The sequence below is a fragment of the Xylaria bambusicola genome, assembly GCF_022495145.1.
Source record: "Xylaria bambusicola strain CBS 139988 unplaced genomic scaffold F5B22scaffold_21, whole genome shotgun sequence".
Classification (NCBI taxonomy): Eukaryota; Fungi; Ascomycota; class Sordariomycetes; order Xylariales; family Xylariaceae; genus Xylaria; species Xylaria bambusicola.
Window position 1 is genome coordinate 235,502 of NW_025953574.1, and position 22,580 is coordinate 258,081.

General features: G+C 47.0%; 5 protein-coding genes and 1 non-coding gene across 6 annotated transcripts; 4 read left to right on the forward strand and 2 right to left on the reverse strand.

Moving 5' to 3' along the window:
* Window positions 1-160: 160 nt before the first annotated feature.
* Window positions 161-2,731, forward strand: F5B22DRAFT_607165 (glycoside hydrolase). The gene is made up of 2 exons (XM_047974967.1): window positions 161-2,023; window positions 2,152-2,731. The coding sequence occupies exons 1-2, from the start codon at window positions 668-670 to the stop codon at window positions 2,587-2,589; spliced, it is 1,794 nt and encodes a 597-aa protein (XP_047830691.1). The 5' UTR covers window positions 161-667; the 3' UTR covers window positions 2,590-2,731.
* Window positions 2,732-3,625: 894 nt separating this feature from the next.
* F5B22DRAFT_188281 (uncharacterized protein) lies at window positions 3,626-5,474 on the forward strand. The gene has a single exon (XM_047969470.1). The coding sequence runs from the start codon at window positions 3,992-3,994 to the stop codon at window positions 5,360-5,362; it is 1,371 nt and encodes a 456-aa protein (XP_047830692.1). The 5' UTR covers window positions 3,626-3,991; the 3' UTR covers window positions 5,363-5,474.
* Window positions 5,475-7,708: 2,234 nt separating this feature from the next.
* On the forward strand, window positions 7,709-10,272 carry F5B22DRAFT_646666 (nucleotide-diphospho-sugar transferase; the record flags this gene model as incomplete). The annotated part of the gene is made up of 7 exons (XM_047978764.1): window positions 7,709-7,750; window positions 7,820-7,847; window positions 7,904-8,010; window positions 8,072-8,656; window positions 8,711-9,207; window positions 9,263-9,962; window positions 10,042-10,272. 7 exons carry the CDS (start codon window positions 7,709-7,711, stop codon window positions 10,270-10,272), a joined length of 2,190 nt encoding a protein of 729 aa, XP_047830693.1.
* Window positions 10,273-11,814: 1,542 nt separating this feature from the next.
* Window positions 11,815-13,796, reverse strand: F5B22DRAFT_656085 (uncharacterized protein; the record flags this gene model as incomplete). The annotated part of the gene is made up of 4 exons (XM_047979940.1): window positions 11,815-12,265; window positions 12,320-13,291; window positions 13,455-13,692; window positions 13,781-13,796. 4 exons carry the CDS (start codon window positions 13,794-13,796, stop codon window positions 11,815-11,817), a joined length of 1,677 nt encoding a protein of 558 aa, XP_047830694.1.
* A 1,468-nt stretch (window positions 13,797-15,264) lies between these two features.
* On the reverse strand, window positions 15,265-15,367 carry F5B22DRAFT_t106. The gene has a single exon. It is a non-coding gene; the product is annotated as a tRNA-Arg (tRNA).
* A 4,772-nt stretch (window positions 15,368-20,139) lies between these two features.
* F5B22DRAFT_188355 (G-protein coupled receptor) lies at window positions 20,140-21,824 on the forward strand. Its single transcript, XM_047969471.1, has 3 exons — window positions 20,140-20,549; window positions 20,605-20,871; window positions 20,930-21,824. Exons 1-3 carry the CDS (start codon window positions 20,263-20,265, stop codon window positions 21,678-21,680), a joined length of 1,305 nt encoding a protein of 434 aa, XP_047830695.1. The 5' UTR covers window positions 20,140-20,262; the 3' UTR covers window positions 21,681-21,824.
* Window positions 21,825-22,580: the final 756 nt, after the last annotated feature.

Below are 22,580 nucleotides of genomic sequence, written 5' to 3' on the forward strand. Positions count from 1 at the left end.
TCAAGGAGCTGCTGGTACAGCGAATACCTAGGTACATATATAGTTTCAAGAATATACAGCTCATTAACACGTACCCTTGAGTAGGTAGTAGACCTCTATGTAAAATGTCTATGTGCTTGGTTATTTCTGATTTTTTCACGGCAACGGACCACCCCTGCCATTTCGAACTGCCTTGCAGATCTGTGATTGAAGCTTTAGGGATCCACTTTACCTGGGTACCTCCTCAGGACTGATAGTGCTAGAGGTATTGAACTAACAGGGGTCTGATAGGGGACCTGTCGCGCACTACAGGCGCATCCCTCATCTCCATCTGCCCAAATTCAAACTCCAGTAGTTTTCCAACCTACTGTATTGGATCATGCTTCGTGACCTTGATTTTTCGATTTAGTTTGTCTATTCCCTTTGCCTTTGCATATAATTTCCCTGCCTTTCCATTATTAGCATTTCCAATTACCAGCTTACTTACTCGGCTGATCGAAAGTTTGTTGTTGTTTTGTACACAGCTGGCACTGTGTGTCTAGGCTTAACTTTAAATCCGTCCGCCGCAGTCCAATTGCACCGACATCGACGCATGTTACGATTTAACAGCTGTTCGCAGTCGAAGTGATGGTGGCTTCTCGAAATTTGTACCGATATCCGGCTTGAGATATTTTAGACGTAGCCTACGATGGCTGTGCGCCGTGTGAGGATTATACTCGCCATCGTTGCCTTTTGGGTTCTGGCTTCGTGGTACTACAACTCGGGAGGATCAGGCACCACAGGCTTGTTTAGCTCCATGCCCGGGTCCAAGAATGGAGGTGGTGAACGATGGACACGGCTGCCAACACGGTACCAAGTTGATACACTCGCCCAGCTGCCGACGAACAAGCCTGCGCGGCCTATTCCCCGAATACAAGCTCCTAGGCCGCAGGAGGACGCCACCTCGAGAGACGAGCGACTTACGAGGCTAGCCGTAGTAAAAGAGAGCTTCCACCACAGCTGGGAGGGCTATAAAAAGAATGCGTGGGGTCACGATGAGATCAAGCCTATCTCGGGCCAGTATAAAGATCCCTTTGGTGGCTGGGCCGCTACTCTGGTCGATTCACTAGATACATTATGGCTTCTTGGCTTAAGAGACGAGTTTGAGACTTCGGTGAAGGCTTGCGATGAGATTGATTTTACGACCACCATGTCACAGGATATTAACGTGTTTGAGACCACCATCCGATATCTTGGTGGATTTTTGGCTGCATACGAATTGAGTGACAAACAATATCCCAGTCTGTTGAATAAGTCTACTGAGGTCGCAAACCTTTTAATGACTGCCTTTGATACCCCAAATAGAATGCCTATACCTCGATTTAATTGGAGGAATTATGTTCGGGGCAGGGCTCAAAGGGCACCGACGACAGTTTTGTTGGCCGAGATCGGCTCTCTCAGTCTTGAGTTCACCAAGATGTCCCAATTGACGGGAGATATGCAGTACTATGACGCTGTACAACGTATATACGATGAGCTAGAAGTTGCGCAAAGCAACACTCGGCTTCCGGGCATGTGGCCAGTCATGATTGATGCCTCTACCTCACCGATGAGTTTCAAAGGCGATGGCTTTTCTCTTGGTGGCATGAGCGACAGTGCTTATGAGTATCTCCCAAAACAGTACCTGCTTCTCGGAGGCTCTCTCGAGCAGCCACGGAAAATGTACGAAGGGTTCATTGATGTTGCCGAGAAACATCTCTTGCGTCGCGCACTGCACCAAGGCAACCTTCCCATCCGCTTCTTTGGGGATGCCCATGTATCTAAACCACCCAACGCGGAAGCAATCGTGGTTACAACCCCTCGAACACAACATCTTACTTGTTTTGTCGGTGGCATGCTTGGTATGGCAGCAAAGATCTTCAACCGGCCTGACGATCTCAAAGTAGCCGCAGAGCTTACCGATGGTTGTGTTTGGTCTTATAGCGGTACGCCCTCGGGTATCGGGCCAGAGATATTCTATTACATCCCATGTGAGGAGAATGACTGCCAGTGGAGTGACAGTAGAGTAAGTAGTACGATTCTTAGTTGGGTTTTGCGGCCTCAAGGGCATAAATGCCTCGAGATGGTCTTTACCACTTTGAGATTGAGATGAAACTCTAGAAATAGACGATAAACTGACTCTGCGTGTTATAGTGGAAAGATGCAATCAGAAAGCATTGGAGCTCTGGTCAAAGAGATGAAACCTTAACAGATGAACAGATCGCCGAACTTGTCGACGCTCGCCGATTGCCTCTAGGGATGGTTGACGTGTACGACCGGAGATACCAGTTACGACCAGAAGCTATTGAATCAGTCTTTTACATGTACAGATTGACTGGCGACCAGACATGGATGAACAAAGCCTGGGACATGTTCACCTCCATTGAGAAGCACACGCGAACTGCCTATGCATCGGCAGCCCTAGATGACATTACGATGATGAAGCCGGACCAGTTGGACAGCATGGAGAGCTTTTGGCTCGCCGAGACGCTGAAATACTTCTACCTCATTTTTAGTGATTGGGAGCTCTGCGATTTGGACAAATGGGTACTGAATACAGAGGCACACCCGCTCCGGCGAGCTGATGCGTAGAGAAAGGGGAATATAAAGAATCATATGACAGTTTGGATACAAGTGCTTGGCTGCATTATTTGGTAATTGTGCATAGTATTATAGACATACATAGATGGGCTCACAAACTTGAATATACATACTCGACCTTGTCACACGGAAACGAAACATTTTTAATGTTGTTGCATTATATCCGATTGGACAAGTGTGCGTTTTAGATGGGCACTGTCGCCTATAAACTTCGTCTGTAAACTTCGTCTATACACGGAAAAACATGTACATATGATGTGTACTGGAGCTCCGCTTTAGGGGATGCATGAGAGGCTCCGAAGAGTCCCGAAACAATGGAACGGACCCGTATTTCGGCCTTGCATGTCGGAGATCATAAGTAGAAATCGGACAGGTATAAAATGTCCGACCCCCCATAAGCCGATAGGGGTTAAAAGTCTCTATCATACCTAACGGGGATCTCTCGTAGCTCATGACTATGACGAAAACTTGCCCAAGGGTAGATAGACCCTTCGGTAGCACCCCAACCTATTTGTTCCAACCAACCGAAAAACAGGATGCGAGCACGCCAGCTTGGCAGCACCAATTAAAGCCCTCCCAATTCTCCACGGATGAACCCAGAGTCGTCATGGATGATTACTACGGGAGTAGTGTAACTGACGGATGGGCAAGCATTGGGTGACTGAGGTTCTGACCGGGCTCGCATAGTGCCCAGGCGGTGTCGAGCACTCAACACTACAGCACCCGCACGTCACTTGACTACACTACCTACCTGCTTGTAGCAGGCAGGCATCGGCGATGGGTGAAGACAATCGATGTCCCGGGAGCAGCTCATTTGCTGTGGCCGACGCCAACTAGCGCCGCTAACGAGATGAGCAAGCGGATACAACCAACAAAAGCAACTGAACAAAACTGAAGAGACGTTATGTTGGTAAGGAGTGCCGCCGTTGCTGTTGCTATCTACGCTAAAACCTTAAATCGTCTTGGCTGGAAGAAGAGTTGGTCTCTCTTTGGTAGGTAGCGTAGCACCTCTCAAGTAAGAGACCGGTAAGATGATGATGGCCTTTGATGTGGTATCCTCTTATCTCCTCCCTCTTTGATGGTTCCTGTACTATGACTCTCCTTGTCCATCAAAGCCATCGAATTATTTGCTCGAGCATTGACTACCGCGACATTGTACCTACACGTAAACGTAGGTTCTGTTAAATTTATGTCAATAGGTTCTTCTGTCTTGGGTTACACTACGTTTGTCTCGCAACGTTGATCTCGCGAGGGCGCACCCACTACTCGGAACTCACAGCCGAGGGCGGCATTCGCGTATTTGCTTGTCCTTCCATGCCAACGAACTTCACAGTAGGTATCCCGCTTGTTACGGCCAGTAAGGCATAGATTGCTTCCATCCACATTGCCTACCATGGATCCTAATCTAGCGCATACGATCGCAATGCGACCATCTCCTTTCAACCCCAATACCAACAGTAGGCCCATGACACCTCACTCTTCACATTCGCCGATGCCGCATATTTCGCCTCATCATCGTCCTCCTCCGGATACCGCTGCTAGCACTGGTGTAGAAGCTGTACAACCTAGGGAGCTTGTGCGACACCATGCCGCCTCCCATCCAGACGTCGAGTCGCAGAATGATAGTTCGCGGTATAGAGACAGCGATCCTTACAACCTCTCAGCTGCTTTCAAGACCGACCAGCAGCTTGACGAGATCAAGGCGAATACTTCTCGCAAGCGGGACGGTCCGCGCACTCTCAACCTCAAGAGCCGCCATAGCGAAGTCACAGACTTCTATCGCAACCAGAACGAGACTATCGAACGCCTTCTCAAGACCGTCGAGGAACATCGCTCCGAAGCTCGACAGGAGGCAGGCGAGGACCACTTGCGCCACCAAATCGCTGTCTGGGGCTCTTTCGTCGCCAATATCATCTTGTCCATTCTTCAACTCTACGCTGCCATTTCCTCTGTTTCACTTTCACTCTTTACCACGGCTGCCGACTCCGTCTTCGACCCCTTCAGCAACCTAACCCTGATCCTCACCCACCGCGCCGTCAAGCGTGTTGATGCCAACCAGTTTCCCTCTGGCAAAGCTCGCCTTGAGAATGTTGGGAATATTGTCTTCTGCTTTCTCATGGTTACGGTTTCCATAATCCTTGTCGCCTTCTCGATCCAGGAGCTCGTAACCCACAAGAGCACCGACCCCCTTACCAATGGTTTCCACCTGCCCTCCGTCATTGCCGTTGCCATTGCGTTCGGCACGAAGTTCACGCTCTTCCTGTACTGCTGGGGCATCAAGCATAAATACAGTCAAGTCGACATTCTGTGGCAAGATCACCGCAACGATCTTTTCATCAACGGGTTCGGTATCTTAACATCCGTCGGCGGCTCCAAGCTCATCTGGTGGATCGATCCCCTCGGCTCCATCGTCTTGTCTCTCCTGATCATAGGCATCTGGACGCACACGGCTCTCCAAGAGTTCAAGCTCCTGGTTGGTGTCGCCGCCAGCGTTGAGATGCAACAACTCATCACGTACGTCTGTCTGACGCACTCGTCCACCATCCAAGGCATCGATACCGTTCGCGTCTACCACTCGGGCCCGCGCCTCATTGCCGAGGTCGATGTCGTCATGGACCCTGATGCCACGCTCCGTGAGACACACGACGTCGCCGAGGAGCTGCAGTTCAAGCTCGAGGATCTCCCTGATATCGAGAGGGCCTATGTCCACGTTGATTACGAGACCACGCATAAGCCGGAACATGCATTCAAGAAAGACCTGTAGAGCGCTTCTTGCGGGATGGATCCTGAAGATATAATCACGGCACTTATTGACTGGTGCACAGAGGCTCGTGCGAGATGCGTTTGCTGGCTTATCATGGTGCGGTAAGGGAGGCTTTCATACCCGGCGTAGATTTGATTTTGAAAATAATCGATTGTTCAATTTATGTTTCTTGAATATGATAAATGCATGACCCAGTGCCGTCGTGCAGGCATATCCCTTTGAGTCTATCCCTTCACGTATACATATTGTAGTCTAGAGTAAGCGTAGGCGTTCACTTCAAGGCAAATGTAAGAATAAGAAGGGAAGGCAGTTTTATTCATCAGAAATATGGCTCTGATCTTAATGAAAATTACGCTATGTGCCGATACCCGAACGCACATGTTCCGTTGGGCACTTATGTGGAAGGAACCTATCCTATACATTCTGTTTCAGGCACTGAAGGATTCTCGCATCAGATTCGATGAATCCCTTTAATGGTTCGTCCAGTTGCTCGTCGAGTTAGACATGCTGGATCCCGACTTGGCTTTCTAACTACCGTATTGTGAGGAAATTATATCGTCCTAAAGTAGACTTTACAGCATTTGTTCGCATTACAATTACACCCTAATCGCATCACGATTATACATTCTTCATGTAACAATTATACTCTGTTTATATCACGATTATACCCTGCTTGCATTACCATTCCACCTTGAATATTTCTATCACAGAGCGGTGATACCACGGCACTATAGAGACTTATGATATTGCAGATCGGTACTGCGTGCATATGCAGGCTGACTACTTCCCCATACGGATCGGATTACAATGATAGGTAGAATAGTTTAGTACGCATGCATGTAACGATGCGACGGAATCCTCGAGATCGACGCTGTGAAGGAGGCAGATGACCTCGAGGTATATGGACCGGGACTTGAGTAGAATGGTAGTATGACGTCGCGTGCAGCGAGCGGTTGCTGCTTTGCCGGTTCTAGGAAAGTCGGGCTGCGTTAATACCGAGGTTTTGCTCTTTTATAGATATCTATATTGGTATTCACATAGTTATGATTCTTTCTCTAGTGTCCGTAACCAACTTATGTATCTTCTCCTATACCTCGAGGCCAGATGTATTGGAAGCTACTTACTCTGCACGTTTTGAGTGACATAGAACCGAGCCGGTTGCAAGTATTTGTTGCGACAATAGGTAAAAAGAGAAAATTCATGTGAGACTTGGACGCCTCAAACAGCACACAAAGTGTGGGGTTTCCCCAGGATTGACATGCATTTGGCGCACCGTTTTTTGATGGCGTCATTCCACATTGTTAGGCGTAGCTCAATTGAACCTCATCGTTCAGCCATGGGGGATGCTATTCCTATCTGGACAGATGGAGGAATATTGTATAGATCATTTCTAGTGGGATAAAGTATTCAGAATTGGGTACTCGAGGTATCTAGGTGTCGTTCTAGGTCAACCGCATCTCCATGTGAGGACGTATCATTTTACCGCCAGTCTAGTTACACGGGTAAAATCTGAATATGGAGCAGAGATGGAGGAATTCTAGACTCGAAGCTCACCCCTGTCTGTGTTCATCTGGCCTAATTACAAGGAACTACCAGGGTATGCCAGCCACCTGATCATACCTTAAGGCGCCGTTAACGTGTTGTCGCAGATCCTTGATTGCACAGCATGGGAAAGTACCTACCTACCTACACTTGGATGTAAGTATTTGACCGTGATATTTCATACCACTGAAATCATAGGATGCTCTTCTTGAGCTGTCAATTAAAAACCGACTGCCCGTGACAAGATAGGTACCTGTAGATATCTAGATCAAAACGGGGTTACATGGTTCCGCTCGCCGGCCCTAAAATGGCACGGTGCTATGAGCAGGTCGTCGAGGTACCTAGTGTCGCTAAGGCGGGGGAGGTTGTTAGGTAGGTAGGCGCTGCTGCAGGAGGTATCAACAGCCATGAGCTCCCCACCGCGGTCGCGACGCTACTAGGTACGCTACTATACACCACCACCATGTCTATTGTTACGAGCTTTGCTCTTTCTACTCTCCTTTCTACTCTCCCGTCCTACAACAAAAACACAGCCTATGTGGAGGTAATATTGGATCATACGGTTGAGCTATTTGCTTAGTTTGACCTTCTCAATATTCAATTCATTCTCGAACGACAGTATATACCTACCTACCCGTCTACCTACCTAGACTGTCCACCTTGAATTCTCTTTCTCCTTGGTGACCTCTCCAGCCAGCCCTTGTCGCTTGGACACATTGCGGCCCAAACCCTATCCTGTTCTGTAACTAGTGAGCCCATCGTCTTGAACATTCTGGCGTCGCTTGGAAACATCCTCGGTGCACAATGGCTGCGCGGGGCGGAGGAGGGGAGGACGTGTATGCTACAGTTCGTCAACCAACCTTCGGACTTCAAGTGCCACTCTTTTCGACCCAGCATCTAACCCTGCAAAACTAGCTGTTGTTGACCGACACATACCTGCCAGGTAGGCGCTCCCGCTGCGATTGGCATCGAGTATCACCACTGACATCTTATGCCAAGGCGCGCTGGTTCTGGCGCATTCATTACGCGATGCTGGTACTAAAAAGAAGCTTGCCGCACTGGTCACCCTTGACACCGTATCCGCCGAAGCCATCACCGAGCTTAAGGTCGGCTCGCCATTGAACCTAACCGGAACATGGACTATGCGCTGACCGTAGCTTTGATCAGTCTGTCTATGATTACATTCTTCCCGTGCCTCGAATTCGCAATGCGCACCCCACCAACTTGGAGCTGATGAATCGAACCGACTTACACTCGGCCTTTACCAAGATCAACCTGTGGAAGCAGACCCAGTACCACAAGATTGTCTACTTAGATGCCGACGTTGTAGCCTATCGAGCCCCCGACGAGCTCTTCGACATTACACACCCCTTCTCTGCTGCTCCAGACATTGGGTGGCCTGACTTGTTTAACACCGGCGTCATGGTTCTGACCCCGAATATGGGCGACTACTATGCTATGATGGCCATGGCTGAGAGAGGCATTTCGTTCGACGGTGCAGATCAAGGCCTTATCAACACGCATTTCCGCAACAACTATAACCGTATAAGTTTTGCCTATAACGTTACTCCGTCTGCTCACTACCAATACGTACCTGCCTATCGCCATTTCCAGTCGAGCATAAACATGGTGCATTTTATCGGCTCAGATAAACCGTGGTTTAATGGACGGCATGCAAGTGTGGGGAGCTCACCATTCGACGAAATAACGGGGAGGTGGTGGGCAGTCTACGATCGGCATTATCGAACGGCTGTAAGTACCTTCATGCCTTCAGAATTATCGAGCGCTATACTTACTTCATTCGAGTCTGCTGAACCCGCCCCTCTAACATCGACGCAACCCCCTGCTATAGTAGCGACAGCAGCGCCGGTTTCAGAACTTGTTCAATATCTTACGAAGGGAGAATATCAACCTAAGATGTCACATATAACTAGTAAGCCGTACGATGATGGGCGTGGCGGACATGGGCAAGATAGTTTTCACGGAACTATCCAACAGCAAGAGCAACCCGTGCAGGCCCTCCACCAGCATGATTTTCCTAGCTCTCTAGTACAAAGCCTGCAGCACCATGGTCATCATGATCATAGCCATGAAGCGCCCGTTTCTGAAGTCGACACCCAGAAGCCTGAGTCCTCTAGTTTTCTCTCTAGCGATGTGATTTCGTTTTTAAGCAATAACGAGAACGCTCCAGCTGAAGCTGCTAAAGAGCAGATTGATACTCAGGAACCGCATGCAGCTCCCACTGAGGCAGAGCAAAAACCTCCATCGTTCGAACCCTCTATGTCAAGCTGGGACGCTCAAAGGTTAGATTCATTCTGTCAATTAAAATGAGGATATCAGCTGCTAATAGTTCGTTAGGCATCCACCTCCCACGGAATCCAAACCGGAGGCCATGAACTTTCCCGCTACTGTGTATGAGATGTCAAAGAGCACTGCGCCTTTCGTCCCTCCTCAGCATTATCCCAGTCCTCCGAAAAACATGTGGTACGAGGTACCCAAAGAAGCGCCAGCAGCTCCGTCAGAACCACCCAAGCCGATTTTTCCTTGGGAGACTCATCGGCCGAAGCCGTCTCGTGTGTTTGTCGACGATGAGCCTGAAACGAGTCAAAACCTAGTGCCTGGCTCACAGCCTCCGCTTGAAGTGCAAACGTCGGTTGCTTCTCCGGGCACAGAAGTCTCCCCGGCTGAACAAAAGAACGAAATTGTGACCCCCACAACACCAACCATCACCATCACGTCATCGAATCCATGGACTTCATACACACGGACAAATGCATGGGATGACCTACCGGAAATTGAGCGGTATGTCGATTCTTTACAGAAGAGCCGAACGGCAAGGAATCGCAAAACTCCGGGCATGATCGATTTGCCGAGTCCTGGCGAAGGCGCAAGAGGGAGTAAATTGACCGACTTCCCAAGCGAGGTCGAGCGTCCCAGTCTTCCGGTGACTCCCGCGCCGATCCGTCGATCAAACTTTTGGGGTGGTGGCTCAAATACAGGTGGCGATGCTGGCTTAGAGCTGCCGTCAGCAGCAGGCGTTCCCGGCCAGAACGAGTGGGTATGTGTGCATGGACGGAGGTGGACGTGGTCCGACTGTAAATGCTAACTCACTCACTAACTTCCAACGCGTAAACAAGGACCCTGTGGCCCAACTGCAAGAGTTGGCTAAGAAACAAAGCGAGGAGCTTCTTAAGAAGCTAGGCGGTACTGGCCGAGATAGTAGCGACCTGCCGCCTCGGCTTCTGCCTTTTGGTTCAGAGGAATTAGTGTCACCAACTTATGTGGCACAGTCGGCCCGGAGATTGAACCTACAACCGGTAACAGGAAGTGGGAGTTCAAGCTCTGTTAAGTCGACGCCAGATGTGTGAAGAATACCCCTAAATCTCTGCTTAGCCTGAGAGCCAGTCTGTTACAAATACCTCTTTTGGTCAGGGATTGGCTTGATGTTAGAAAGCTTGGAATTAACAGCCAGAACCTGGAGTCTGAGAATATTAATTGCTTGTTAGCTTCTACTCATATCTGCCGACCCTCACAGAACAGCCGGAGAACAGGCGGTGAGGACGAAGAGATTGTTGATAGGGTATTAGTTTTCATGACAATAACGCATGCCACGAATGGGTCAGAAAGGAGGTTGGAGCGCTTGGATTTTTACAGGAGATATATCGCGTTCTATATTTCATTGTTGTCTTGCATATATTTTCTTCTTGGGACGAAGCACTGAACATTCACCAAGCAGAGACATTCAGGCCAGCCAGTCAGTCAAAGCATTGATACCCACGTTCAGCACTCGTCCTTTGGCCTGAACGCCGAATCTTGAGTATTCCCCTATCATTTCTTATATCTGTGTATCTCTGTACTATTCAATTTTTTTTTTCGTTCATTGCATTGCATTGCATTGCCTTCTTGGGTGGTTAGTTTGACTAGGTTTCACATAACGCTTACCCAGTACTTGTTTATCTAGTACCTATATGTATAGTTATATGAATAGCATGATAATGGTTATGGCTTTTTTTCTTACCGATATTGGTGTGTAAGCAGCTCTGAACCAGAGAATGATCTGATTGTTTTCGTATTATCCCAGGATAACGCATTGTACTTTCGCAGCTATGAAATAGCTAGTTTTACGTTTATATAGGCTTAAGGATGATGATGGGGTAGATTGCTATTTTCTACATTACTCCGTGGCCATCGGTGTTAGCTCAATATAGGAATTGATAATTCTTCTCTTTACAAGTATTATAACCAAGGTGTAATTTGTTATAATTAAGGTACAATCACTAAATAATCGGTTAATAAGAATGGCATCATTACAGTATGGCTAAGGCATAATCATAGTTTAAGTTATATTATAATAATTAATTAAGATTAAAAGATGGAAAGTAGGACTGAACCAACATTGAAGACCATGAGGGATGTATATCCCATCAGCTTTAACAGTTTCATTACACTCCTAATATGGCTTGGTATTCCGTGTTAATATTATACCCTCTGTTCGTAATTGTATACTGTGGCTAAGTTCACGCACTAAGAGGAACATAGGGAATTATTGTGAATCGCAACGCGAGGCGTATTGCTGTAGATCAGGACTGTAGTATGCTAAAGTTGTATTTTGATAGTATAATATTATGATGAATTGATATGAAGCCTTCTGTCGTTACATGCGCATACCAGCTGAACACGAAGTTTGCCTGCAGCTGGGCTACGGCGGTCGAGTTACTCTATTGTTAAGGGACACACAGCGTCGTATGGAATTATTTACATGTGTAGCTGCCTACAAAGCCTCTCTTTTTCGAATCACTCAAGTATGCATTCATGTTCGCCGGAGTAGTAATTAGTGAACGACACGGAAGAGAACCAAAGTAACGCTTTTCTATGAAGTCTCAAGTCTTGCTGTCTCCTAACCGCTTGCTTTAATCAACTACAAACGTGCGTCTTCGACTGGGGCGATTTGGGATGAAACCGCTCGAGGGTCCTTTTGAAGGAAGTTCTAGGACGATGTTTGGAGCCGCGCTGGCAGAACCATCAGGCTTTCCAAAGACAGGAATCCACATAATGGTCTCTGTCCTCGGCTCACGTCTATATGGGAATATTCCCCAGGTCGTGAAAGGGGATTTGTATGAGATCTTCGGGCTAAAGCGACCTACAGAACCAAGAGTGTCGCTGAAACATTCGGGCTCTTTCCCAGCGCGGTAAACTAGTTTCAGCCCACCTCTCATGATGAATGTCTTCGAAGCAATGTCTCGAAAAACTCGGGAGACCTTGTGGCATGCAGTGTTGGTCTGCAGATCCGCATGGTGTATGATTCTTTGATACACTTCATTCGGGAATACCCCCTCATTATGCATCGTGGTCGGCTTCAGCCTAAAGGAAGCAACGTTAGTCCCAAGTCTATTGACCTATGTTAGTGAAACGTACCCCTCGTTTTGCACAGCATCAAAGAAATGAGCCATTATGTCGAAGACGGCAACGTCGGCGTTCTCGGACCAATCATGGTCGGGATCATCTTGAGCAACATCGCTTGTCGAAGGAAGGTCTTTCTCTTTAATACGCCCAGGGCGCTCATTGACATTAAATCGCTTGGTATGTTGGACACTTCCATCAGCGAACTTGAGCAGAATGAAGTGCTTGAGAGATATAATGATGGCATGGAAATGCGTCTGCCCATCAGCTTTCCCCCTCTCGACTGCCGATACGATCGCATCTTGGAACTTTCCACGTGAGGTTATATCACGCCTCAGGTACACGAGGACTCCTGAGAACCAGTATGAAGTGGACTTCGGTGCGCTTCCCGCTTCCCTACCTTCTACGTGAAACCCTCGGAGAAAAATTGTGGTAAACTCCTTGGGTTTTCGGGACTCGTTATCGAGTATGGCTCCATAAGCCCAGCTCTCCCACCTATTACTTGCCTTGTGCAGTATGTCTGGACCTGACACGATCCGAAGCCACTCTGGGGAGCAAGAAGTGAAACAGAGAAAGGCGAAGACCAGCTCCTTAAACAAAAAATCCGATTCGACACAGCAGTCTTGGGCCTCGCGTAGCTCGTCATTGTACCTTTTGATGAAGAGCTCATAAAGCCGTTTGAAAGCCACAAAACATGGCATATGGCTTAACTTTGAATCCTTCTTTGGGATGACCGTGGTCGGCTTCAATTGCGAGAAAGCCAGGGTTGGATCATGGGTTAGTGGGATTGACTGCACATCGTCGGTCGTGATACACCTGGGAGTCCCAGAATATCTGACCTTAACTAGCCAGTAATTTCGGGCTTGGTACAAGAGGCTCGGGAAAGGGCGAGGTATCTGGGACATGTGATAGAAACCGTAATTGTGGATTCCGAAAATCTCTCTGTCAAGGTCGAAGATGTAGGCCTCACTAATATCAAACTCGCTCCTACGTAGAGCATTAGAATTAAATGAATCAAAGCCGATGGCATAGCAGCCGGCGGAAAGGAGTGTTCTGGATGGGCCTCTATGAAGATGAAGCACGCAGAGAAGCGAATTCCAGCTTCTCAGTCTAGCACCCAGAGTATTCAAATAGTGGTAGAGATACATACGGGGGAGGCATATAATAGCCTGTTGATAATACTGGTTTCAGATCCCCGAGGGCCCTTTCTTTGTCGCTGACATGCGCTGTAGCGGTATCTTCACAACCAGGCTTGTCGACAAATTCGTCCATTGATATGGTAAAGAGACCTTCTTCAAAGGTCTTGGCGATGTCGGAATACTCATCACGCATATGTTGAAGCCACCCCTGGTATTCATCGGGGCTTGTGGGTACCGAATTTGCGAGTTCTTCCCTTAAGCTAGAGGGATATGAGTTACGTGGTGGTCAGCCTCAGGAATGGGCTAGACAACAGGGTCATGAAAGACGGGCACTTACCCGTGGTAATAGACATAATACCTACCTTTCCATTTGTAGGCGTAAAAGCCATGCGAATAATACATGGCGAACAGAGGTTGGATCAGTGGTGACAGGGTCGAAGGTCAAGTTGTATTCCACGATGGGGTGAGTGAGATGTGTATGAATACCTGGGCTAGGTAGGTAGATAGGTGGAAAGGAGAGGACAGCAGCTCGAGAAGCGTCCTAGGCAACCTTAAGTACCTAGAAATAATGGCAAACATGTCACTTGCTCACTCCTGTCCTCGTTGAGTTGGTATCTGCACGCACAGGCCAGATCGTAAGTCAGCACAATGATAGAAGCCAAAAGCCATGGTTTTTGAAGTTGATGTCCCGAAACACGCAGAGCGGAAGCAAGGTTCTAACTGAGGATTCACGCCCCCCCAAAGGCGGCCACAGTTACCTAGTTTGAAAAATGGTGTAGCCACAGTTAGTTTTACAGCGGCGTGATAGCCAACAGGCTTCGCGTACAGCTTGCCAGATAATACATACCCCGGTTGGTTGGAGGGGATGATTGTCACGCAAACAACGCTGTTGGCTCCCCTTGCCTCACTGTTGAATCCCAGACACCAGCAACAAACACGGTACTGGTCAGGCATTTCTCAATCTCTCTTCCTAGACCATCCAGGTAAATATCTAATTCACGAGAATGTCATGGCTCAATATATGGCCCCTTAGTATCTCTTGGAAAGTAGGTTAACCTAGAATGTTCTGATGGGGAAGATTATAGTCAACACTAAAAGTGATGGAACCATTATGCCACTTGTGAGGATGTCATCTGCGTAAGACGTCACTGTCTGTAAACCCATTCCTATATAAACCCTAGCTAGTAATTAAAGGACTATATCTCTTGCATGACTACGATAAGGAGAATACAGTATGTTTCACATAACCGCTAACCACTCTTCCTCATCTTGTATAGACTGGTGACCCTGTGAGTCTTCTGGACCATATCGTCCTCAGAGTTAGTGGTAGATAGACTCTATATAGAGTCCCATATTGCAGGAGAGTGATCTTACAACTTAGCCAATAGAATTAGGGTATCTTGCCGAAAGAAACCATTCAAGGCATTGCTATAAAATCAAACCGAATTGACACACTTACATGCACTCCGAGTTAGGGCGAGGACTCCTAGCCAGCTACCTGAACTTGGGGATTAAGCTGTTAGTTAGGTATTGATAATTCCTTGAGAGTATACTGCAAGAAAACAGACTAGACTCAAGTGGTATGTAGCCATACCTACCTACTACTACCTATGTTTATGTATTTCTAAACTCTAAAGTTTAGCAGTACGACCCCGTGAAGACTAGCTAAGCCACGTTTCTAGCCAGCTAACTTAGCCACAGGCTGCCACAGCACACTAAAAAGAATAATATCATGAATCGCATCAACCCCAATACTAGGGAGGCTACAACACAACAAAGAAAAATGATAAAATAAGAGGATTGGGTAAATACTCTATTGGATGACCTCGCTGGGGGTCGAACCCAGAATCTCCTGATTGCGCTTGTGAACTTGTTATTCAAGTTCTGATCGTAGTCAGACGCCTTGCCATTGGGCCACGAAGCCAGATGATTGAGCTATTGCTTGTTGAGGCAGCAATTCATAAAAATTGTCTAAGTAGAAAAAGATATATAGAGGGACTAGCTCGCTCCCCATATTGGTAGTATACTTAAAGCCGCTAGTTTATTGTACTGCGTTGGGATTCGTTGAGTTCGTTGGTTAAGAGGGCCCCTGAAAGTTTTTAAGAAAAAAATGGGGGAACTCCCAACATAGTGGGTGGCCATGTGGGGAGACTCTACGCGTGCGTACAGTTGCAAAAGCCCTTTCTTGGAAACATGATGTTGTCTCGTAAGCGATTGGATATCTTGGGATTTAACGAATAGCAGAGGCCGCATTGGTTGTAGTCAGCCAATAGGACCTAGAAGAAGGAACTTAATAGCCAAGAGACTTTTTTGTAGACCTAACTGATTGGTATGTCACTGATCGCTTTAATCTCAAGCGGTGTTCCTAGCCTCCACTATACTTTATTATTCAAGCTTCTTAATTGCTGTTGTATCTTCCACTATGAAGCATGAACCAAAACAGTAGGTTATAAAATAATATAATGATAAAGATTAATAGTATTTCTTTGAATGGTTATAACTAGTTATTTTAAGGTTATCTATTTTATCAAAGGTATCTAAGGCATCAATCAAGGCTTATCATCTAGGACAGGCATGCCTGTTGAAATCATCTCCAAGGGAATAAGGTAATCTAAGGCCGGTGGGTTGTCATATCTATGCATTCGACTCATTAAGAAATGTGTATAGTATATTGGCAACTTAGATCTCTTGCTACAATGGCTATCATATACAGATTTCATAATGGATAGAAAGTTGCTCTCTAGACTTGGGAAGTGTTCATTGAGTTGTGTACTTTTATTATTTTAACTACGAGTATAAATATCTTCCTAAGAGATAACAGAATGGAATCTGGAAAGTGAGGTCCGTGTAGCGCACTAAGCAACACTTGTCCTCACTTTAAGTATTTTATTACGACTTATAGGTTGGCTGAACTGTATATATATATAACAAGGGCAGAGATACTGGGCTTGGAACTTAGAATTCAGATTATAATGAATAACTAGGGCTGCATGAGTCCTTGACCAACCAACTCCTTCTTGGCTGTTGGTGGCTTGACTCGACTTTATATACAACTGGTCTGCCAGCCTAGACTGCCTAGGTCTTTGGGATCTGTTTCAAGAAGCGAAGTCTGTATAACCTCACTTTCCAATATTGCCCAATATTGCCTACATGTCTTGAAAGATTATGAACAGCCTGCGAAAGTCCTCCGTGCGGCCGAAGTGCAAGGCGAACTGCATATTCAGCTGGCACAGAGGTTGTGCGTGTAACAATATAATATTTCCATTCTCAGAGCTTTCTATGATTAACACCAAAATATGTTGATTCATGATGGAATGCGAGAAAGTGATACGAGGAGGACTTATGCGCTATCAGTTATGCATCTCTACACTTAACTGCTAGACTACGTTCTAGGAGAGAAGGAGGAGGTAGAGAACAAAACAGCCGTCATTGCTAGTTAACATCAGGTCACCTGACCTTGGTTCAATCTCAGCGTGTTCTCGTTATTATTTTTAAGTTGTGTTCTCAAGCAAGAGATGTTTTTGTTGACGTGACTTCCGTTCTCCCGAATCTAGAACATGATCTATGCGCGTATGTTGAGTGGTCAATCGACTGGCGATCAAACAACGATCGGATGTTCGACGAGATACATGGCGCGAGCCATCAGAAGAGATCCGATTTTCTCTGCATAGATTTCTTTTGCATATAATATCACACATCCTCTATTGCATGCTCGTAGTTTATGGGGATGTCTGTGAACAGGAAGCTCTTTGGTCGTTTCCCATCAGTCAAAGAGAAGTATCCCTAATAGCGATATGGTAGCTTTTCTCGTTTATGGAGGATGATGGGTGATTGGACAACAAGCACATATAGTTTATATAATTCTTGAGTTCAACAATCATGGGTATAACTACCTAACCAGGTAGTAGACGAATCATTGTCTAGAATGGGACGTGTTTCCCCCCGCGAGAAGTGTTCGCGGTTGGATGATCTGACCAATGGTGAACCAATGCATCATCCATACTGCGGTTGAGCAATCCATGTCCGACGGACTTCATAATCAACTCGGTCTCTGGAAAAACATCGGAATGGACATTACAGACTGAAAACAATAACAGGGGCCGAATGTTTCTATTTCTCTTTTATCACATGCGTTACTGGGTATTCGCCGAATGTTACTCTTTTGGTGCCCGCATTCGTATTATGTTGTGAAACATTTTATGTATCTCGATGACGGGAATCGTCGCAAAATTCTCCGCTGCAAAAGTAAAGCTAGTGCGACGGCTCCTGTAAGAAGAATCCTCCTCTTCTCCTAGCATGGTCGGCCGGTCGGCATTCGTTATTTCCGCTTCTTGTCCGCAACACACTGCTCAGATCAATAGCGAACGAGAAGGATTCAAGAGGGGTAAACGCATGTGTCACCCCATACCCAATCGCCACGCGAGAAGTTGTGTACCTGATCACGAAGAGAGCCCCGAAAGCAAACCAAGCGAACGTTCGGATGAGTATGTTTTTCTCAGATTATCAGAATCGAGGCTACTCTCAGAGCACTGATGCTTGGCTCAAGGTGGTCTGCATACTGTACGTAAATGCTGCGTGAAATACATGTATAAGTCGTCTAGACCCCCTCTGGGCAGACTCTGGGTATTGACGGTCGAAGTCTTTCTACTATGCTACGTACATCCAGTTGATAGGTAGCCAGCGACATATAAACGAAATAGGTAACTCCGTACGTCCGGATCTTCCTCGTCATCCTAGGCGCACAGATGCCGGACACAGACGTTGAGCTTTGTCAGCCAGTCAGACTTGGTGCACATTTGAAATGGCGGGTGTATATGTAAGGCTATGGCCACGATGATGCGTGATTGACCGTGCACAAGCAGGACATGTGCTATCTACATGTATCTATGGAGACTACTACCACCTAACAGACTTGATTAGTACTTCGTACTCGCAGTGGCAGTGGCTTGTGTGTATCTGTAGCCCAACACAGTACACTCAGTGCGTGTGATACAGACATGGCGGCTTCACCACCTGTGGTGGTGCCATACATGATACTGTTGCCGCTCACGGCATCATTCAAGTCGCGTCGAACGATGTACGTATCCTTCGAGCTTCGAGAGCGTAGCCACATGCAGGAGCTTATGGACGTTGAAGTTTTTAACATGCATGTACAGTAGTTAGATCGGCTTCTAGAGTATGTAGGGCGTCACTTCGAACTCTTTAGCACCTTGGCAACCTGTTGTGTTGAGAACGTCGAAAATGTACCCTTCCTTCGGTACCTCAGTTCACACGCTGCAAATTTTTGGTTATATACTCCGTATAGGTCGTAGTCTAGGTTATGAAAACTGAGTCTACACAGTACCCTACGATAGTGAGCACGGTGATTCTCGCGCTGCCTGATGTCTATCCTACATGTACATAGTAGCAGTCGATGGTCTCCTATTCCATACCTAGCTCTTTTCTAGATCATGATAGTGGCCGGGGTTTTACTCAACTTCTCCGTCGGGGCTGTTAGTGCTTCCCCGCATATGTACGCGTCGCATTGATTTTTTGATAGGTAGTGCGAGAATCAAACCCCTGTGCCCTATTTGCATTAAACTAATCCTATTACAGCTCGCAATAGATCGGCTGTAAAAATCTTAGAAAGGTTAGACTCGGCTATACTATCCTAAGCCGATAATAGTGAGCTTGAAGCTCCAAGTTTCGCTGTGATGCCGTCTTCGAGCGGGTGGTGGGAGTACGAGTATGGAAGTACGGCAAATGCCCCGAATGCCTGTCTATAAACACGTACAGGAACAATCTGGAGAAAACCTACGCATCCCCTTGAGGGATATAGTTATCATCGTGTACTGTTCCCGTCTTTTGATGTGATGCAAACGTATTCGCTGTGTTGTTGTTGGGACAAATGCCCCTACTGCTGCTGTTGGTTCATAGTGTGAACACACTAGCATTTCTAATCTCGTTTCATTCAACCAACAACTCAACCAACAATATCAGCATCGTAGTCCTTTTGAAGGAAGAAGATCCGGTCGGTGCCGATGGACGAATACCGGTACCGGTACCTGTCTCCTATTTGTTTCAAGACCTTGATTGGCCGTGGCAACTAGGTAAGTAAGCACTATACTGGGGAACGAAAGACCTGTCTTTTATGCGTCTCGAAAAGTGACGTTTACTTACTGCTGTCTGTGCTGTGCAGGTATTACTCCATTAGATGATCCATGAGTGAAGAGACCCCCCCCCAAGTAGGGCGATCTTTATGACGGACTAGGCCCAGCTACTCATGATAGCTCTTCCTGTTCCCTAGTGTTGTGGCGAGTCATCATCCACACCCTCGTCCTACGCCGGTTGCTTGTCATCCACGCTGTCTACTATCTAGTTACATAGTAGCTCATCGGCCGGCATTAGTTCTTGTCAGGGTGCTGCGTGAACCACACGCGTGAAAGCTACTACTGTACCTAGCCTACCTACATCTAGGTACATGTAGATAGCAGGTCCTGAGTCTAGTATTTCTAGATCCCGGTGATATATACCAATCTCCATGGCCGTGTATATCACATCCAACTTAACCGTCCATCTCATCCCTTTTTCCATCGCAAACCGCCACCATTATCCAGCGGGAACCTACCAAGTCGCACGTGGCGTTGATGGCATAGCCCTCGTGTCTCCCGAGCCGTTTATCCACCATCATCATTTATAATCACGCTTGCGCTGTGCCACGGCTGGATCCCGGAACGAACACTTGATTAAAGACGGCATAGACAGGCACTATCACAACCAAAAAAGACAACAGTATCGATTCATTATCACCCAAGTCTTTTGTTCAAGAATCGGCCTACCATGACGTTCAATCTCTTTGCGAAGGAGAGCGTGATGTTCCCGTCGCAAGGTGCACTACGCGCCATTACCATTATCGAACGAATTGGATCTGTCTTCTCACTATTAGGATGCATCTTCATTATCATTACATTCACAACTTCGAGTGCCTTCCGAAAGCCCATTAACCGGCTTGTATTCTACGCCTCCTTCGGCAACATGGCAGTAAATGTCGGGACCCTCATAGCCAGGTCTTATGTTGAAGATGAAAACTCAACTGGGTGCCAAGTCCAGGCTTTCTTGATCCAACAGTAAGTTTGTCATTATTCTATTGTCTCTACATACCTGATTAGAACGTTGCTGCAGATTCCTGCCTTCCGACGCTCTGTGGGCATTCGCTATGGCCTTCAATGTCTATCTGACTTTTTACTTCAAATTCGACGCCGAAAAATTGAAGAGAATAGAAACGTGGTACCTCTTGATTTGCTATGGCTTGCCGTTTCCACCAGCCCTAGCTTACATCTTTATACATACCCAGGAGAAGGGAAGGGTTTATGGCGACGCGATTCTATGGTGCTGGGTAAATTCCAATTGGGATGTCTTGAGAGTTGCCACCTTCTATGCACCCATTTGGTAAGTTGATCATCTGCAACTTGCCTAACTGGCATACAATGATACTGACATATCGAAGGGTTATTATCTTGGCTACATTTTTCATCTATATTCGATGCGGCAGCGAGATTTACAGGAAGCGCAGGTTATTGCGGAAAGCAGACAGCAGCAGTCATGGTGGACATGACTTTGAGTTAAGCAAGTTGGAAGAGGCCTCCCCACCGAAGACAACGGTAACAACCGAGATCCGTGTCACATCCGAGGTTGCGTCCCAGGGCAGCGAGCAGACAGAGGCCGATCTTCGAGATGCTGAAGCCAAGGGTCCTGGTGCTTACTCTATCATGATTTCATCTGGCTGCCGAGCACCCCCTGCTCCCACTGTCGTATCAGCGAATCCATCCCAAAGCAAGCCAAAACGGAAGAAGAACAGCAACGACGCGGCTTGGGCATACACGAAGTGCGCTATCCTCTTCTTCACCGCTCTCCTCGTAACATGGATCCCGTCATCAGCAAACCGGGTGTTCAGTCTTGTTCACACAGGTGAGACTGTGGTGGCATTGGAGATTCTGAGTGCCATCGTCCTTCCCCTCCAAGGGTTTTGGAACGCTATCATATACTGTGTCACATCTTGGTCCGCCGTCAAGTTGTTTTTCTCGGAAGTTCTACACCGTACAAGACACGGCGATTCGCCTTCTAACTTTGTATCGCAACAGAGAGACCGGCACGACCTTAACTTCAGCTTCAGGGGACGGAGTAACAAGGGATCTGAGGACTCCGACAGCATGAAGGAACTTGCAGGAAACGCGATCCCGATGTCAAAATCATCATGAAAACGATAGTGATCATCTAGCTTACATTAAAATAATCAATAATATATTTCTTACTTGATAGCTACAAGCCTGCCTATTTGTCACTTCCTCTGTTGACCTACGATACTGGGTTTAGGTACATATTCGATTTATATAGTTCACCTCCCCTCTCCTCTCCTCAAATCCACGACCACGCCATTCGCGATGGTCTAGATACTATGTTCACATTTTATAGTTTCATCTTTTTTTAAAGGGGAAATGGACGGCGGCTGCAAGATACCCTAACACTTTGATCACTTTTTCTGCTTATCAGAGTTCTGGTTCTACGTCTTGTTCTCTCGTCCGTGTGCGTCTCAAGATTGCTCTACATCGTAAGGGGAAAAGCTCGATGATCAGAGTGGAAGTTGGTCCAGTGTTGTCACAGACAAGCGCGGACAAGTAGGTCCTATGGTACGTCCCCTTGCATGTGTGGAAACACCTTGGCGAGACGCACTGACAATGATGGTTCCGCCCACCTGGCTTGGCACATCCCCCGCGTTGTAATTCATTTCTCCTGCAGATATCACTGCATAATACATGTGTGCGACCTATCTTCGCTGATTGTTCGTTGGTAAGCTAGCCTTTAGGCACACACAGGTTGGAAAAATGAGGCGACCAGACTAGGCACGACCAATGAAGAACCTAACCCTGTGTAATAGCGTAGCATAGGTAATCCCTAAATGGTATGTGATCGAATAGGGATCCTAGAAGTGAGTGTCAGTCAGTTCTGGTAGTCTACATATTATGCTCACTTAGTGGTACAGTATAGTGGTGTCCGGCGTTGTCGGATTTTATGTGCATGAGCTCCGCGCTGTCTCGATCACCTTAGAAGGCCTACCATCTCGTAGGCTACGCCGTAATTAGTTGGATCAACGAAATGCG

Coding starts and splice junctions, on each gene's coding strand:
- F5B22DRAFT_607165 (XM_047974967.1), top strand. CDS start 668: ATGGCTGTGCGCCGTGTGAGGATTATACTCGCCATCGTTGCCTTTTGG. Junction 2,024..2,151: donor GCCAGTGGAGTGACAGTAGA/GTAAGTAGTACG, acceptor TGCGTGTTATAG/TGGAAAGATGCAATCAGAAA.
- F5B22DRAFT_188281 (XM_047969470.1), top strand. CDS start 3,992: ATGGATCCTAATCTAGCGCATACGATCGCAATGCGACCATCTCCTTTC.
- F5B22DRAFT_188355 (XM_047969471.1), top strand. CDS start 20,263: ATGACGTTCAATCTCTTTGCGAAGGAGAGCGTGATGTTCCCGTCGCAA. Junction 20,550..20,604: donor CAGGCTTTCTTGATCCAACA/GTAAGTTTGTCA, acceptor ACGTTGCTGCAG/ATTCCTGCCTTCCGACGCTC. Junction 20,872..20,929: donor ACCTTCTATGCACCCATTTG/GTAAGTTGATCA, acceptor GACATATCGAAG/GGTTATTATCTTGGCTACAT.